The sequence below is a fragment of the Pangasianodon hypophthalmus genome, chromosome 30 (genome assembly GCF_027358585.1).
Source record: "Pangasianodon hypophthalmus isolate fPanHyp1 chromosome 30, fPanHyp1.pri, whole genome shotgun sequence".
Taxonomy (NCBI): Eukaryota; Metazoa; Chordata; class Actinopteri; order Siluriformes; family Pangasiidae; genus Pangasianodon; species Pangasianodon hypophthalmus.
The window spans coordinates 9,081,199-9,099,030 of record NC_069739.1 but is presented as its reverse complement, the minus strand read 5'-3'; the positions used below and the strand labels follow the sequence as shown (position 1 = coordinate 9,099,030).

Sequence of the window (17,832 nt, the reverse complement as noted above, 5' to 3'; positions counted from 1 at the left end):
AAAATGTAACACAGTGACGGGACTCAGCCTCATATAAATCAAAACGGTCTACCGAGTGTCTGATTTAGGATACAACAATTCCTTTTTTTTTTTGGCCAGAATCTGCAATGGTGAAAATCTTTGCATGTGACCCACAGATGCAGTGATCCTGCTTTCTGGAAAAGAATTTAAATGTGTTCATTGTTGTGATGGCACAGAAAGATTTGAGATCAAAACTCCCTCAGCCTTATTTCAAACAGATCTTTTTAATAAGTGATCTTTACATCAGAAACTGCATACATTGTCAAGAAAAAAAAAAGAAAGGTAGAACAAGACATGCACCTCCTCCTTTCATTAAATCTCTCAGCTAATAGCAGCAGGAGAGGAGCATTAGGGCAAGACTGTAAACAAAACACACCAATCGAAATCCACATGAAGTCAGTGTTGAAAATTTAAAAATATATTGTGACACATTGTACACCTTGACCAATTTTTATAGGAAGAATGAACAATAGAAAAAGCAAAATGAATTGTTATCAATTATTTTTGTTTCGTCACAATCACTGAAGAACCATTATTTTTGGCCTCCGTCTTGTAAACGGATGTAAACAGAGCACAGACGGACAGGAGTGTGTTCTAAATACTACCTCAAACCCACTGAGGTGCACTTCATCAGAGTACCCTATTTATCAAGATAAAAAGTATGCATTGCTAGGAGCCTTTTTCAGATGAAAGCAGTAAAAAGGAGCTGGAAGTTGCTCATATGCAAGTGCCTCATACTCACTATTACAATCAAATCTCAAGACGTGTCAAAACCAGACATTCAGGACGCGGACAAATTATTGCTTGGTTCTGTCACTTATTTGGTGCAACTGTCAAACATAAAATCTCTCATTACAGCCAGAGTGAGATGAAAAGGTCTGGATTCTTTTGGTTTTGTTTTGTTTGTGGAAAAAGGCTTTAGTCATCACTGCTAAAAATTATGACTCCAGATAGACAGAACATGGAAACAAAATGTATATTAAAGTATATAAGTAAATATTGAAAATTGTAAGATTTTTGTGTTCTTAGAATATTAAGATTCTCTTATGTTTGCATGTTTTTCTTGCTTAACACCTACATGGGTACAAAAATGGGTTTATGACCAGTTACAGGGCCGCGTGCACAAATTTAATCAAACAACACTGGTACAGAATATTTAAGTGTACTGCCAGAGCACAAAATAATATTTAAAATTTCAGCCAGAACATACACACACATACTTCATGACAGTTCAAATTGGTCAGGGATTGGTGAATCTAGGCAGGTCAGGTCATCCTGGGAACTTGGGCACCTGTTTCTTCTCCTGATATCAGATCAGAATAGCAACATAGTCTCTGCGTTTAGTCCCAATCCTTGCACAGTTTGATCCCAGCACATTCGACTCAGTACATCCCAGAGGTGAATTTGTCATTGGTAATGCCCTGTGCTTCTGCTCAGCAATCAGCACTATGGTCGGTGAAACCTAGAAATAAGAAGTAAGAACGCTGGTGAGCATGAATTTATGGCGGGGGAGTAAGCATTGGCATGCATGCGTTCACATGATCACCTGGTTAGATGTCGACTTGATTCGTGCACCTCCATCTCTGTGCTTTTGAACTCATTGAGCTCCTTCCTTATGGCAGCCTGAGAAGGAAAAAAAACCATAACGCTAAAGATTGGTGAGAATGAGTTTTTTTTTTTTTTGGAAAAGTATATTGTTCCAAAAAAACACTGATTCAGGGAAACCAATTCAGGGAAATTGGTTTATTTGTTTGCCTGACCTTGTCTGCAGCAGTAAGGCGGGTCCAGGGCTTGTCTGCCCGTCTGTCGTAGTCCTGAGCTTCAGCCACCTCCACATAATCGCTGAACCGAATAAGAATTTTCGCCTCCCTCAGTTCCTCAACTGTTGGCCTTTGACTCAACTACAGAGAGAGACAGAGAGAGAGAGAGAGAAAGGTATAATCAGAGGAAGCCTCAACTGATCCAGTAGAGAAAGCTTAGCATCGTTAGAAAGACAGGTTAATGTGTTACAGACAAATAAATATTAGCATGTTTCACAATTCTAGTTTAACCCCTACTCAGACAATGCTATGTTACTATACTATACTCTACTATTTGATGTGTTATAGCTGTTCTCATGAAAAAGCCCATTATCTCACCTTCCGTGACAGCCTTTTCTTGAGCTCTCTTTTCTCCTCAAGTTCCTCCTGCTCATTTCGTGCTACCAGAGAAAGAGAAGTTGAAGGAGAGGTGCATTTGTCTACTTATTTTCATTTTAATATATAATATATTTGTTAGTGCTCCACAGTGCCCATCTTTTTTTTCCCCCTATTTTTCTCCGTAATTTGGTCACCTGCCAATTCCCTCCCACCAGCCAGCTCTCTCCTATCATATGACAGCTTCCATCTGGGGAGGGTAAAGGTGAACACTTCCTCTGAGACACGAGAAGCCAGCCAACTGCATCTTTTCGAACATGGTGTCATAGGCCAGTGTTAAGCAGTCTGACCCTCTTCCACTTACATAAGCTTACAGGTGCACATGATTGGCTAGTGTGTCTGTGATTAACATGGTGGAAACAGTATGTCCAAGTTTACTCTCTAGGCGAGATTTGACCTCGCGATCTCTGGACGATCGGGTGAATACTTTTTTTGTGTCACTCAGGAGCCTCAGTGCCTTTGTGTCTTGCTCTGATACACCTGTATCTTCTCACTGAAGGGTTTGACTAACTAGGGGCTCACACGGAGTTTAATATAGTGTTTTTAGTGCTCTTGTTTAGTAGCTGAGCCTTTGCATAGAGTTGTGTGCATGAGTGTGTTTTTCGTCCATTTTGCCTACGTTTTAGGATATTTCGTTGCTCTAGCTCCTCTGCAGTTGGTCTCTGGCTGAGTCTCCTACAAACAGAGAAACAGATATTAGTAGATACTATGTGTAGTGGTGATGAGTGTGTGTGTGTGTGTGTGTGTGTGTGTGTGTGTGTGTGTATAGTCACTAACCGTGTGAGCTTAGTGCCAATTTGCTGTCTGCACTCCAGTCTCTCCTGGTCTGTCAACATGGGCAGAATGTTCTTGTCCTCCAGCTCTCTCTTTGATGGTCGGTTACTCAGTTTTATTGCAAGCGAGTCTTTCCTCAGGATCCTCATAGCCAGACTACCTGCCACCACACACACACACACACACACACACAGTCAGTCTGTGCGTTGCATTGCATTACAGAGGGTCTGCAGGAACGGGAGAGATTGGTCAAAATTCCTTCGGGAGTGTTTTTTTTTTTTTTGTCCTGTACACACCTCAAATTGATGAATACTTGGGCTGCATCCCAACCTGCATACTACCAAACTAAATAGTATGTCACTACACTATTGGTGTAATTACTATTTAAGTATACTACTTAGTGTGCTTTTGCAGTTTTGGATGAGATCTAGATGAAGAATTCGATCGAAAAGTGTGCATCTGGTACATTAAAAAACAGAGCGGCACAGTGATGCTCTAGAGTCCTGGGTTTGATCCTGAGTTCGGGTTACTGTCTGTGCAGTGTTGTGCATGTTCACGTGCGTTTCCTCTGGGTTCCCTGATTTCCTCCCACCATCCAAAGACATCCCAGTGGGCAGACTGGTTACGCTAAATTGCCCATATGTGTGAATGAGTGTGTGCATGGTGTCCTGCAATGGACTAGTGTCCAATCTGGAATGAATTCTCCCAGCGTTCCAGAGACTGGCTCATGACAAATTATTTAAATATACAATTTTATTTTCTGGTGCATATAAACATAAAATTGAAATGTTAAATTTTAAAATTGTGTGTGCCATTCCAATCTATAGCTCATCATCATTCCTGTATTGTGATAAATATTTAACATGACGTAGCTACCAAAAAACACTACGGCCCTACCTAAACTCACTCTGCTTCATAACGATTAGGCATGCTGCGTTTTTCCACATACTCGCCTGTGTACACCTTTGGTGCCTCTAGAGGATTAAAAAAAAAAAAGCTCTGACCAACAGGGGGCAGGTCAGAACCAAAACATAGCTCACCAGCATCAGAATACCTTTGTGACCTTTCCCACTGATTTTGAATAACAAAGTAAACCGTGAAGATGTCAGGAGTTGAGGAAGCTACGAACAATGGTGCCAGCATAGATGTCTATCAAACTAATGTCGTTACAAAAAGGGAAAGGATAGTTCCGTCGTGTTGCACATACTTCGCTAATGTTTACGTTGGTTTTGTGTTAATCAACAATACCATCTATTCCCTTTGCTACGGTACATCTGATCAAAAGTTCATATTTATTTATCAGTGATACTAATGTTGACTAGTTTAACTAATAATCTAATTTTATTGGGAAGATATATAATAAAAACATTCTATGAGTTTTTACATGAGTTTTGAACAGCATATTTGGATCTCTTTCCTTTTCTATCTCAAAGGCAAAATGATCAAATTTAAAGTAATTAATGGTATTAATGGTATTTAATATCTTATTTATATATACTAATTACTAATATATATATATATATATTGGTCAAGGTTAAAACATGCCATGCGGATATCTTGGATTAAAAAAATGTAAAGCATGGGTTTTTTAAAAGTATATGTATAATAAAAATGGCATAAGTATCTACATTTTTGAAAGTGTACTTTCAGGTTTGTCTAACTTCACTACATTTTGTACTAAAAAATTGAAGATATATGACTTTAATACAAAAGATTGTAAATCTGAAGCCTATAAAGTTATGTTTCTGTTTGTTTGAATGCAACTATGCAAAAATGTGTTAATTTGTTTGGACATGCACAACTGTTGTAACAAAAGAATGCAGGAAACCATCTTGTGTAAGCATATTTAAAAGCAAATATTACTCTGGCCTTAGACTGACTTACTACTCAATAAATACGTATACTACTTCCATAAAGTCAAGTTTGGACTTGAATCACTGCCTGACAGAAAGTAGCCACATACTTGTAAATAAAGAGTCATCATCTTCTTCCTCCTCCTCCTCCTCCTCGTCTTCATGCGTGGGTGGGATGTACATGCGTGTGCTGGGTGTGAGCGTGTTGGTGGGGTGTGCGTTGAAAGTGTGGGCACTGGGCAGAAGTTGGTGCGTTGCAGCTCTGTTCTCCTTCTCCTCTTCACTCTCCATTTGCACTGATGGTACAGCCTGCAGTACAGAACTGCACACCATGGAGCAGAGCAGTTAGGGCTGATTGACACATGAATGTGTGCACTAGGGGGCAGTGTTGCATGTACCAAGGCAGAATGTGCAAAAGAAAAAAATTACGAAAAGTCTTACATTAAACAATAGTAGAGAGAATAAATATAGGAAAAATAGTATCTTTGCAAAAATCCTTAAATTACCACTGTAACCCACACACACACACACACACACACACACACACACACAACCATATCTAACTTGTAAATCCAAACACAAGCCCAAAGCACCTACACTCACCTCTCCAGTCTTTGCATGGTAAACACAAGAGTTTTGTTAAGTTCCTCGATGATGCGGCTCGGGGGATGGAGGGAAAGCGGGAGTGTGGTATGCTGCAAAGGGTGTGTGTGGGTTAGGGAGTGTGTGTGCATGGTTGAGGGTTGTGGGTATCTGAGCTGGAAAGAGGGCACCGGCTCACAGATCATCACTTTTTTGGGGGGAAGTGGTGGGGAGAATTTTCCTAAAGGGTCTAGAGAACAACAAAGAAATCAAGCATTAAGCGTGAATGAGCAAGAGAGTGAAAAGGATTTAAGTCATGTGGGGGTGTGTCGGGAAGTGGAAGAGAAAGAAAAAGTGTGATTATGTGCTTAACAGGTGTATACCTGTTAAATGGTTGGGTATTCTGCTATATGGTTTCGGAGGTAAGGCAGGTGGTTGCTTTAGCGCTAATGGTTTGGTCAGGGGGATGTCCATGCCATCACTTGGTAGTGGAATGCCTTTTGCAGGGGGCGTGGCTGGAGCTGGCTTTGGGGTGTGGCCTGATAGACACACCCCTGTTTCCCCTGACAACTGTGACAACTGAGTTTCTGTACCAGTAACGACAAAAACAAGAGTAGAAGTAAAATGCAGATGAAATACACATTCCTTAATTGGATTTGGAAGTTACAGTGGATATAAAATTCTACACATCCCTGTTAAAATTGCAGGTTTTTGTGATTTTAAAAAATGAAACCATGATAAATCATGTGAGATCTTTTTCCACCTTATCTGTGATACAGCAACCAATAAAATTCAAGCGAAAAACAAACAGAAACATTTTAGGGCAAAAAAGAAACCTGGTTGCATAAATGTACACACCCTTTTATAACGGGGCATGTAACTGTGCTTAGAATTAACCAATCACATTCAAACTCATGTTCAAACGTAACTATCATTCACCTGTTTTTATCCGACTGCTGAAGCCATGGCCTGCAAAAAGTTTACAAAGCATGTACAGGATCTCACGGTCAAAAGGTATCAATCAGTAATTCAAAAAAATTCTATGCTTACCTAAATTTTGCCAAAACATACATACAAACACCTTTAACGTAACCATGTGGCAAAATGTGTGGTGTGATGATCTGATGAGACCAAGGTAGAATGTTCTGGGTCTAATTCTAAAAGATATTTTTGGCACAGCTTATCACCCAAAGATCACCATACCCATGGTGAAGCATGGTGGTGGCAGCATCATGCTATGGGGCTGATTCTCTTCAGCTGGGACTGGAGCTATAGTCAAGACAGAGGTAATCATGGATAGCTCCAGATAGCAATGTATTTTGGCCAAAACCCTGCAGGACTGTGTTGGACAGCTAAAGATGAAGAAAAATGTCATGTTCCAACATGATAAGGACCCAAAGCACAACTCCAAGACAACAAAGGAACGGCTTCAGATGAAGAAGATCAACGTTTTGGAAAACCTATGGAATGACTTGAAGAGGGCTGAGCACAGGAGATCCTCTCTGAATCTGATACATCTGGAGCATTTTTGTAAGAAAGAGTGGAATAAAATTTTCAATTTCCAGATGTACAAAGATGGTAGACTTTTACCCAAAAAGACTGAGTGTTGTATTACAAGCAAAAGGTGCTTTAACAAAGCATTAGCGAAGGGGTGTGCACACTTATGCAACCAAGCTATTTTAAGTTTTTTCATTTTCTTATTTTTTTCCTATTTGTTTTTCACTTGAAGTTTGTTGGTTGCTATATCACACTAAAGGTGGAAAAAGATCCGGCATGATTATATCTTGGTTTCATTTTTTGCATTACAGTAACCGCAATGTTAACAGGGGTGTGTAGACTTTTTATAACCACTGTATATTAATGGGAAGTAAACGAACAAAAGGACAGTTACAGTAGTGCTTACAGTGAAATGCCTGACAATGAGTTGAAAACCTTCTGAATTTAAATACCTGTTCCTTCTCCATTTGTTTCCTGGGCCTCAGATACAGGGCTAATAACTGCCAGTCTGTCCAACTCAGACATGCACATGTGCTCACTCTCCACTGCTAGCTCCTCTAGAAAAAGAGAAATACCGACAGATGACCAGACAAAATCTGAGGAAAATATTAGCACCATGTTGATGCTCTAACAATGATGCATAACGAATGCATTACTGCGATTATGATGTGTTGTAATGTATGCTTGTCAGTACCATTCTCAGTGACCTCCTTCAGCACTCCTCTCTTGATCAACTCCTCTCTGCTTTGCCGTGTAGACATCTTTCTCTCTAAGACTAAAGAAATTACATCAATCTGTTACACAATAGCAAATGCCAATAGTGCCTAGAGTTTTTCTGCTATTATTTGTGGCATAATTTAAATGTGTGTGTGTGTGTGTGTGTGTGTACCTGCAGATGTCTGTTTGAACTTGTCACTCTTCTTCTTCCTCCATTTCCATGGCTTGAAGAGTCGTCCTAGGCTTGCTAGCTTACTTCTCCGACGAATGGGAGGAGTGTGAGTGCCGGGCACCAGCGAATCAGAACGCATTGCAGCTAGTCTCTCTGCCCCCTCTGCTGTGAAGGAGAAACGTAAATAGACAGTGTACAAGATCAAAAGTATAGAAAAGTCAAAGGATCTAAAGCAGCGTTTCCCAGATCTGCCTTTATCGATTTATAACACATTTACTGTAATAATGATCTACCGTAGTAATGATCTACATTTAACAGTGTTCCACATTAACATTTGCAGAAATAAATGCACAAGTAAACACTACAAATAAATAAATAAACTGCCAAAAGTACACATTTTATACACAAAAATAAATACACAATTTTATACACAATTTCTAAATGATAAATTTCCAAGATTTTTTTAAAAATTAAATATGCAAAGGAGGCATGTCTTAACTGTTTTAACGAATTAATAGGTCTATACTTCACATTTTGCTGTTGTTATTATTTGAAATTATATATTAGATTGTACCTAATAAATATGAAGCTGATAATAATGATAATGATGGATGATGTATAGCAGTAGAAGAAATAGTAACAAGAATAAATTACTGTTCTGTGAAGGAACAATTCATTTGTTTCTGTCTGAGAGGCTCAAAGGCTGTACACTTCACTGACTGAAAAATCAGACATTACTGGCAGCCTGCTATAATTAATGCCATGCCTGCGGAATAAGATGATCAACAACCACATACTGTGTCCTAGTCAGGTCTCTACAAACTTCTGGACAGCAATGTTGATTAATAATAGTCAATTGTATAGAGCAACGATTGAAAGATTTCATTTACATATTTTTATTTCTTTAAAATGTCAAGGTTATTGTGCATTACATTAAGCAGAACACACTTCAATGTATATCACATATAGCAAACAAAACAGCTATACTATACTCTTTATGAGCTCCAAATGCTTTTGAATAATGAGATAGTTAAAAACATGTCACAATTTTATAAAATGAATAAATATAATCATCACATAAACATCACAAAATTAGATAAACCAATGAAAAAGACTATACATAATCTGTAAAGTAAAGAACAATGATATAAATTACTTAGAAGTGAGTCTTTGTGACTGGACTTTAGAGACACTCGTATATTTTCCACCCCTACTGATGGCAGAACACACTCAGAAGTTGACGGTTATTTGTCTGGTACACTGGATTACACATATGCAACCTCACACTCACACAAACACCCTGGGTGAATCAGTGATTAGCATCGTTTGAGCATACACACACACCATGAGGGATTAGCTGTTCTCTCTCTTGTGCTCTCTCTCTCTAACTCACTAACACACACATACACAACAGAGAGACACCCAGGGATCAGAAGGAACAGAGGCTTCCTGCAGGTACCAGACCTCCTGCCTGAGAGTGTCTATCATCCACCTCTGCCTTCACAGCCCTCTGGGTCCACACACAACCATGCAGAAGACTTACTGACCTAATACCAAAACTCTTTAGCAAACTGTCTCTTACCTAATACCCTGGAATAAAAGGATAAACACACACACACACACACACACACACAGGGATAGCTACAGAGATACAGGGACATCTGACCTTTCCATTCAAATATACAGACGATTACGTACACCCTGTTTATCTTCTCTAACTGTAATCTTTCTCCTTCATGTTCTTTAAGAGAAAATGATCTCAGAAAGAGGTGATGACATGGATTCTTTTTCCTTTAGCTTGGGCATGTAATAAATTCACTGTGGAAGGGTGGTGTAGCCTACAGGATGTGGCTTTCAGTATCAACTGCCAGTGTGAACGTTAAGCTCTAATGTAAAGTAATTTAAAAAAAAAAAACACTGCTTCTATTAAACATAACCTGTAATAGAAATTTTGTTTCTCCAGCTTCAGTGCTCTTTTTTTTTTTTTGCTTTTTACGCATATAGATGGAATAAAAAGAGCATGAAGAACACTCTCACTGCATGTTATTTTTAAAAAAAATATATTTTATAGAATTATTAAACATAATAAGGAACAATAATGACAGCACTACTGACATTTCAGCACATGAGAAGGTTTTTAGTTCAGGGCACGGACTTGGACACATTATTCAGTTACAATAAACAATGTGTAAAAAAAAAAAAAGTAAAAAAAAAAAAAAGAACCAGAAACACAACCACAGTTTTGCACCTCACCTGTTGCTTAGAAAGACTTGAATGGCACTAAATAAATGTGTTATGGTTGTTACATAAAAGGCCTGCAGCATCACTAGGACTAAGGCTGCTGTACCTTATAAATAGTGTCTTATTTGCTTTAAGAGTTGAGCTTAAATGCTTTAAATATTTCCCTCTGTTACAGGGTGATAGTAGGAGCTTAGCTTTGATCCACACACATGCTTACTAATAAGTAACTTGCTCAGTATTTTGCATTGTGCGCTTGTTAGAGAGGAATCTAGACTTAGGATGTTCAGCAAAACTAATCAAGGCTCCCTTTTTAAGTCCTAATCAAAATGCCAGTAATTATTTAATACAGGACATGGCCAAATGCAGATGAAAAATGAACACACCTCTTTGTTCCACTTTGCACACAGAGGGGATTATTTGGGATCAATACTTTTGAGGAACTCAGGAGTACACTGCATCCAATGAGTACTGACTTTCTATTAGACTATCTACGGACTCAAAGGCAATAGCCCACTCCTTATCCTTGGGCCTGCAGATTGTAGCATTTCATAAAATCCTGAAATAAAGTTCTCAGTGCACTGATAATGTAATAGAAATGAGTCAACCGTGCTGAATAACAGGAAATTGGAAATTGAAAATTGTAAACAACCTGTAGAAATCCATAAAAGTGGATTAACAGGATGGCACGGGGTCTCAATTTTGGCTATTCCAAAACAGATTGTTGACTATTTTCACTCCTTTATCAAACCAGTACTGAGAAATGTTTTTTCTCCCAGTCTAGGAGGATACATAATGTCTCATAAGAAACAAAGGTAAATAGGTAATAAAGCAATGAGTCAAGAGGATGTAATGTTGTAAAATGACAAATGTTCACAGTACAGATCAGGATCCATCATAAAGCAAAATAAGATGTGGATTTTATGGAGGGACAATGTATCAGAAGATTCCACCAATCTTCAGAATATTTTGGCATCATGGAGAGTCTACAGAGTCTTAACAACTCCTGTGCTAGCTTTAGGTGATTATTAGGTGAAATTATGTTAGATTCAGTCCTACTCTTACCCAAGCGAGTTAGAAATCCTCCTGGTTTATTAGCGGATTCACACAATCTGTGTTTTGTATAAAAGATAGAGGCTTCTGCTCTCTGTGTTAGGAGACTGTCAAGCACTGAGCAGGCTCCTACAGCTAACATAAAGTGTATACAATAAATATACGGAGAAAACATGCAGTACAAGACAAGAACATAAGTAGACAGTTGCATATAAAAGGGGAAAAGCTATTGCACAACTTTGAGACTACATGTAATGTTTATAGTGCAGATTATGTTGTATGGTCTAATACATACAATGTAGTGCAAGTACAAGAATGATTGCATGTCAGCAAAGAGTGCAAAAAAGATCCATAAGTAGTATTTTTACATTGTATTTGCAGTTGCATAGAGAAGTTCCACGTATTGAGGTAAGGAAAGCCAGCATCACTTAATGCCTGCTGTTGTGAGATTTATTATGGCCTGAGGGAAGAAGCTATGCTTGAGCTGTTGCACACGCCCACAAACTTGATGCTGATACATCAGGGGGATCATTAACAGGAAAAAAAAATCCATTACTCCTCTAACATTGCCAGAAACAAGGGATTAATATATAAGGCAGAGTTAAGCCACAAGTGATGAGCATGGGCGTAGCTAAGGCCACCCCAGTAACACATTATTATTATTGTTCTTGTTGTTGTTAGTGCAGTTAACATATACGTAATATAATGCGAAACTGAACAACTACTACTGTGACTGGACTGTGGCAAGTGTTCGGAGGAATATTTGTTATTTGGAGTCATAACATTGTATTTCTTCAGTTCGTTATTAGCTAGCTAATGACATTTGGGTTTGTAATGTTAGTGCACATCATAAGATGTAGCCTAATGTTACATTAGCTATGACCTTTTTTGTAGCTTGCTAAATGACAAAAATGTTTCTTATGTGTTTGCCTTTTATGTCTGATGGGAAGCTTACTCAGGTCATTGGTCTAACCCGGCCACCCCACTGTGAAAAGTCTGGCTACGCCCCTGGTGATGAGGGGTCGTGACAGAAAGGTGATAGCATGTTTTGGCCAAATCTCGAATTAAAGAGATAATCAATTCTTGATGAGTCATGTTGTGAAATCCTTCTCTTTAGGGCTCAAGATCCTCTAAGTGTCAAATAAATTGAGGTCACCAGTTTGATATTCACCGCCAGGGACAAACCGTTCGTGGCCCTAGTGTTTGATGAGCACGATCATGATTGATGCGCCCCTTCTGATAAGCCTGAGCATGGATGGCGGACATGTCTTCAAAAATTTGGTGTGTTTCTCTTGCTCTAACCCCTCCAGTAAGGTGAGAATCCTTATGTTGTCCCATCTGTTCTAGTTCTTTGTGTCATCCAGTTGATCAGGCATCAGCACCTAATTTAGTTACTGCCTCGACGAGGTGACACTCCAGGGCAGCAGTGTGGTCCTTCACCCATTGCTCTGCCTTGTCTTTCTTTTGGACTGACTTTCCAGACCACTTGCTGTTTATTATTAGCTTTAGATTATGTGGTGCATCCTCCATACAAGTCCCTACGTTTTAGCTGTTACTAACGAAACAATAACATACTAGAATGAGTGCATTAATATAAAAAGACAGACATGTGCTGTTAGACAAAATTAATCAACACCTTCTGACCAGGCAGATCTGAGAATTCAATAGTGCAATGGTATAAATAATGGTAAAGCATGTGAACACTAATCTGATGGTTCAGTACAAACAATTTGTGCATCATAAGGAGAAATGACAGAAATGAAGCTTTCAATTTTATCTAGTATTCCCCATTATAAGATTACAATAAACCAAATATTTGATTTTTAAACCTAAACATTTTTACTAATTTCATATTTGAAGTAGTCATTAGTCAAAATGATCTAGTATTTCCTATTGTAAGATTACACTTAAACAAATATAAGATTATTAAACTTACTTTTAGATATTTTTTTACTAATTTCAAGCTTTAAATTCTATAGGCAGATAATTTTGTTAATTTTAAGCATTTATTTCTAGAAAGAAGTAAAATTATCTGCCAATAGAATAAATAGATTCAAAGCTTGAAATTAGTAAAAAAAATTATTTAAAAGGAACGTTTAATAATCTTATATTCAGTTAAGTGTCATTTTCTAAGAGGAAATACTAGATAAACTTGGCTATATTTGAGATATTTTCTCTTTACTCAGCACTCAATATTATTTCTGATTACTGTACGTTGCACTCAGGAAAACAAAGTAAGCCTACAAAAAATATGAAAGAGAAACAAAAAGCGAAAAACCAGAAAAAAAAAACAACAGGATTTCAGAACCCATGACATTTTGTGGTTTAAGAACAATGCATCAGTTGTCTTCATAGTTTTTTAGTACCACAACCGAAGCAAGATGTTTAAAACCCCCACTTTCTTTTGTAAACTCTGCTAGTACAGTTTTCAAGACATTTGCCAGAGTTGCTCTTTAATTGATAACAAAGGCTACAAAATAAGTCGGTCTTAATCATGAGATGGATGACTATAACGTGTAGAATAAAATACTTTATAATAATGTTAAAATATACTGGCCATAAATATTCAGAAACACCAGTATTTTGACAGCTCATTTGTGAATTTTGTGAAAGCTACTTTAATATAACTAGTAAATCATTGTTTAGTCCATAATGATGCACGTTGTAACGCTCTAAATGCACGGGTAGCTGTCCTGCTAACTCATAATTAGTTTACAGTTACAGCCAGACAGATTAAAATACTAACCAATAGGGGTAAAATTATGAGAGAAACTGACTGGTCACTTTATTAGGAACACCTGTACACCTGCTAATCAGCCAATCATGTGGCAGCAGTGCAATGCATAAGCTCACACAGATAGCGGTCAAGAGCTTGAGTTTATGTTCACATCAAACATTAGAATAGGGGAAAAAATGTGTTCTCATATGTAACTTTGACCATGGCATGCTTGTTGGTGCCAGGTGGGCTGGTCTGAGTACTTCAGAAACAGCTGGTGGTGGTAATGTAATGGTGTGGGCAATGTTTTCTTGGGCTCCTTAATACCAGTCGAGCCATTGTTTGAATTCCAGCTGGAACACAGTATTGTTGCTGACCGCATGCATCGCTTTATGGTAACAATTTATGTGTGTTATAATGCCTATTTCTAGTTAATGTGCCATATCACAAAGCACAAGTCATCTCAAACTGGTTCAATGAGTTCAGTGCACTTCAATGACCTCTGGTGTCACCTGATCTGAATCCAATAGAGCAGCTTTGGGATGCAGTAAAACTGGAGATTCGCAGCATGATAAATCTGCAGCAATTATATGATACAATCATGTCAACATGGATCGGAATCTCAAAGGAATATTTCCAACACCTTGTGGACTCCATGCCACAAAGACATGAGTCTGTTCTAAGAGCATGGTTTTCCCAATAAAGTGGTCACCGAGTGTATGTTTAAATATACACAAATGATCCCAGTAAGTTGATTCAGCTTTAATCTCTGGCTTTTAGTAGTTTTAATCTCTGGCTAACCATCATCATCAAACACAGGGATAGTATAGAAATATCTCAACCATCCTGATTCTTCTCTGATTCAGGCTCAAAATTTCCCTGTACTTCTCTCATTTTAAGACTACTTTTCATATATTTGTTTCCTTCCATACACACAGCCAGGTATGAAACTAATCGACCAATTAGCATTATCAACAGGAAGAAAAACTGTTACTTACAGGTTTAAAATATCAGACAGTAAGGCTGCAATGCAAGGCATAAAAGCTTCGAAAACAAAAAGATTAGAGATTAAGCTGTACTATCTTCTTTCTGATAAAACAACTTCTGAAATAAAGGAATGATATAAGTAAAAAACAGTCATATTGGCTGTGTGCTCTTTGTCTATGCTCAACGATCATTTTTTTACTGCCCACATATGAACTAAAAACACCCTGATGCTCAGTTAAGCACCACAAAAGAAATGGCATATTGTACAACTGGAACTTTAAATCATGACAGCAACAAGAAGGCAGTCAAAAAAGCAAGACCTATAATGTTCAAACTGAAATGGCCTTTCATAGCAGTATGGCATTAATGCACAAGCATTTTAAAGAACGCTCCTATAGGTAAGTAAAATAGACTAATGTCATTAACCTTATATTATACTGAAATTTTTTTTATAGTCAAAGTAGAAAAATATGTGAAATGCTAGCAGAGAATCTTCATAGTTTACTGAGATTGGTTAAGTTTAGCTGAGAAAAGGGATAGAGAAAGATAAAAGAAAAAAATAGAATCCATTTCAATCGAAAGATTTTTTTGTTGTTGTTGATAAAATATCATTATTTAAAATGATAAATGATAAAAGTTGATGACGGCTTCATCCATGCAACTAGCCCTCGAACTACGTTACATATTTTTCAATCATAAATACATTTAAGATACACTATACGGTCAGACACTGATGTTGGTGAGGAGGTCTGGGGTTCAGTCAATGTTCCAGTTCATCCCAAAGGTGTTCAGTGGGGTTGAGGTCAGGGCTCTGTGCACGACACTCGAGTTCTTCCACTCCAACCTTCACACCATGTCTTCATGGAGCTCTCTTTGTGGACAAGAGCATTGTCATGCTGGAACAGGTTTGAGCTGCTTAGTTCCAGTGAAGGGAAATCTTAAAGCTACAGCATACAAAGACATTGTAGACAATTGTGTGCTTTCACTTTTGTGGCAACAGTTTGGGGAAGAACTACATATGGGTACAACAGACAGGTGTCTACATTGTTTTGGCCGTATAGTGTATATTTGCTCTTGGTTTACTGCTTACAGCAAGTTCTCAAATTGGGATCCAGGACCTCCAGTCGTACATGAAGCTTAGCCAGTTTTTTTTTTTTCTTTCTTTTTTTACAGTGGTGGAAATCACAACCTAACATTATCTATATCTTATAATCTATTGAGTTCCTATAGTTATTACCCTGTCTGACAGGTCACTTGCATTAAATGAGTTTAATCCAAACCTTGATAACTCAAAAGCAACTAGACCTATAAATAATGTCAACTTTGACCTAATGTCATCTGTTGGTGTTACAGAGAATTTATGGTTTAAATAAAGAGCCAAAACATTTACCATGTGCACATTTGAGAACGTTGGCTGTATAAAAGTCACAGAATGCAGCAAAACACTCTTTTTTTGGGAGGAGTTTGGTAAAATCTCAGCAGCAAAGGTTTGGAAGTTTGGTAAGACATGGATGTCAAATCACCATGGCAACCCTGGTTACAGGCAGGTTTGAGGATGGTTTTAATGATGTAACCATTTGGTGCAAACAATCCAATAGGTTTGACCATAGTTTTGTCAGGCATGGGCGTGAAGGATATAGGATTTCTTCTGCAATAACCGGGCATTGGCGTGAATCTAGGAGGCACTGTAGAATCAAAATCGACTAAAGTCATCTCAGGTTGTAGCCTATTTCCCCTGCATATTCACCTTCACTCAAATTGCAGTGATTTATTCTCCTATTATTATTTTTATTTTTACAGGATGATGCAGAAGAATCATGGTCAGTGTCCAGGCATTTAGAAAACTTGCTCTGTCAGACCATGCCATATCACAGCAATGCTGTCAGACCTGGACAGCTTCTTGTGTCACGACACAGCTGCTCTGTAAATGCATCATGCTTTACAATGAAACCCCTGGGTCACTGTTTGGGAGAGATCTTTCCACACCAACACTGCAACGCACAGCAAAAGCCTCAACCCTGCAGTGAATCAAAGTGACATTACACATGTTGAAGGCTTTCTAGAAGGGCTCTGGTGTTGTCACGCGCACATACATACATATATACATACAGTACATGCATGCATGCATGCATACAGATACATAGATACATGCATACACATACATAGCTCCACCTACAAGTCTGCTGCACGTCCTACCTGTCTGTAGGGTGTATGAGAGCCTGGTCTCGGTGAGGTAGGGGGTGTCACTCTTAGATCGAGCTCTCCTGATGGGCCGCCGGTCCACATCAACATCGTCCTCCTTGACAGGCGCCGCCATTGAGCCTCGCGCTCCCAGAAGTGCTGCACTACCGACAGCAGGAACCGGAGATACCGAGACACAGGGAGCAGGGAGGGAGGGAGGGAGGGACGGGGGCGGGGGATCGGTGGGGGGGCTAGGGGTTGAGGAACGGGGTGGGAGGGGATGTAAATATTACTAAAATTATACCCAGCTAGAGATGGCGACCCCTTTTTTGTTCAGGAAGTGAAAGGCACCAGCACCAATCCCGCCCCTCTCCAACAACGTGGATTAACCAGAACAGCAGATTCCCAGCAACGTCAAGTCTGAGAAGCAGCTTCATGCAGCATCATCGAGGACTGCTACCGAGCTCCCAGGCTGGAAAAAAACCAAAAATAAACCAAAACGTGGCCCTGGATCACTGACTGAGATCACACAAGCTGTACCAGAATCACTGTGAGACAGATGATGACCATGACAGCTGATTTGGCTCAAGAAAACAGCAGACTCAGGCTGAGATTGCACCTGAGCTTTATCCAAGGCTTGTTTCTCAAAAGGGGAAAAAAACAAAAAAACAAAAACAAAACAGCAATTTGATATCAGAGACAGCTTGCCAAAAATATCCTAAAAAATATTCTTTGTGGCTATAGGTACCCTGTGTCTCCATGCTGTTAAAAAATCTGGCTGTTTAAAAAAAATATATATAATAAATAAATAAAAAATAAAAATAAACCTCAGATAGCTGTCTCTCT

General features: G+C 38.6%; 1 protein-coding gene across 2 annotated transcripts; it reads right to left on the bottom strand.

Moving 5' to 3' along the window:
* Nucleotides 1-225: 225 nt before the first annotated feature.
* phactr1 (phosphatase and actin regulator 1) lies at nucleotides 226-17,194 on the bottom strand. Of its 2 annotated transcripts, none has more exons than XM_026917550.3 (13): nucleotides 17,002-17,194; nucleotides 7,812-7,976; nucleotides 7,617-7,697; nucleotides 7,375-7,479; nucleotides 5,809-6,012; nucleotides 5,447-5,675; nucleotides 4,954-5,165; nucleotides 2,994-3,150; nucleotides 2,836-2,891; nucleotides 2,160-2,221; nucleotides 1,782-1,922; nucleotides 1,568-1,644; nucleotides 226-1,483 (listed from the first exon to the last, which is right to left on the bottom strand). In XM_026917550.3, the coding sequence occupies exons 1-13, from the start codon at nucleotides 17,120-17,122 to the stop codon at nucleotides 1,468-1,470; spliced, it is 1,626 nt and encodes a 541-aa protein (XP_026773351.1). In that variant the 5' UTR covers nucleotides 17,123-17,194; the 3' UTR covers nucleotides 226-1,467. The 2 variants fall into 2 exon arrangements, with proteins under 2 accessions (XP_026773351.1, XP_053087872.1); XM_053231897.1 differs by having other exon boundaries at nucleotides 7,812-7,973.
* Between the last annotated feature and the right edge of the window lie 638 nt (nucleotides 17,195-17,832).

What these genes read in the sequence shown, in the direction of transcription:
- phactr1 (XM_026917550.3), bottom strand. Translation starts at nt 17,122, where the DNA reads ATGGCGGCGCCTGTCAAGGAGGACGATGTTGATGTGGACCGGCGGCCC. An exon ending in GAAGGAGGTCACTGAGAATG is followed by an intron (nt 7,480 to 7,616) that starts GTACTGACAAGC and finishes CTCTTTTTCTAG; the next exon opens with AGGAGCTAGCAGTGGAGAGT. An exon ending in AATACCCAACCATTTAACAG is followed by an intron (nt 5,676 to 5,808) that starts GTATACACCTGT and finishes GTTGTTCTCTAG; the next exon opens with ACCCTTTAGGAAAATTCTCC.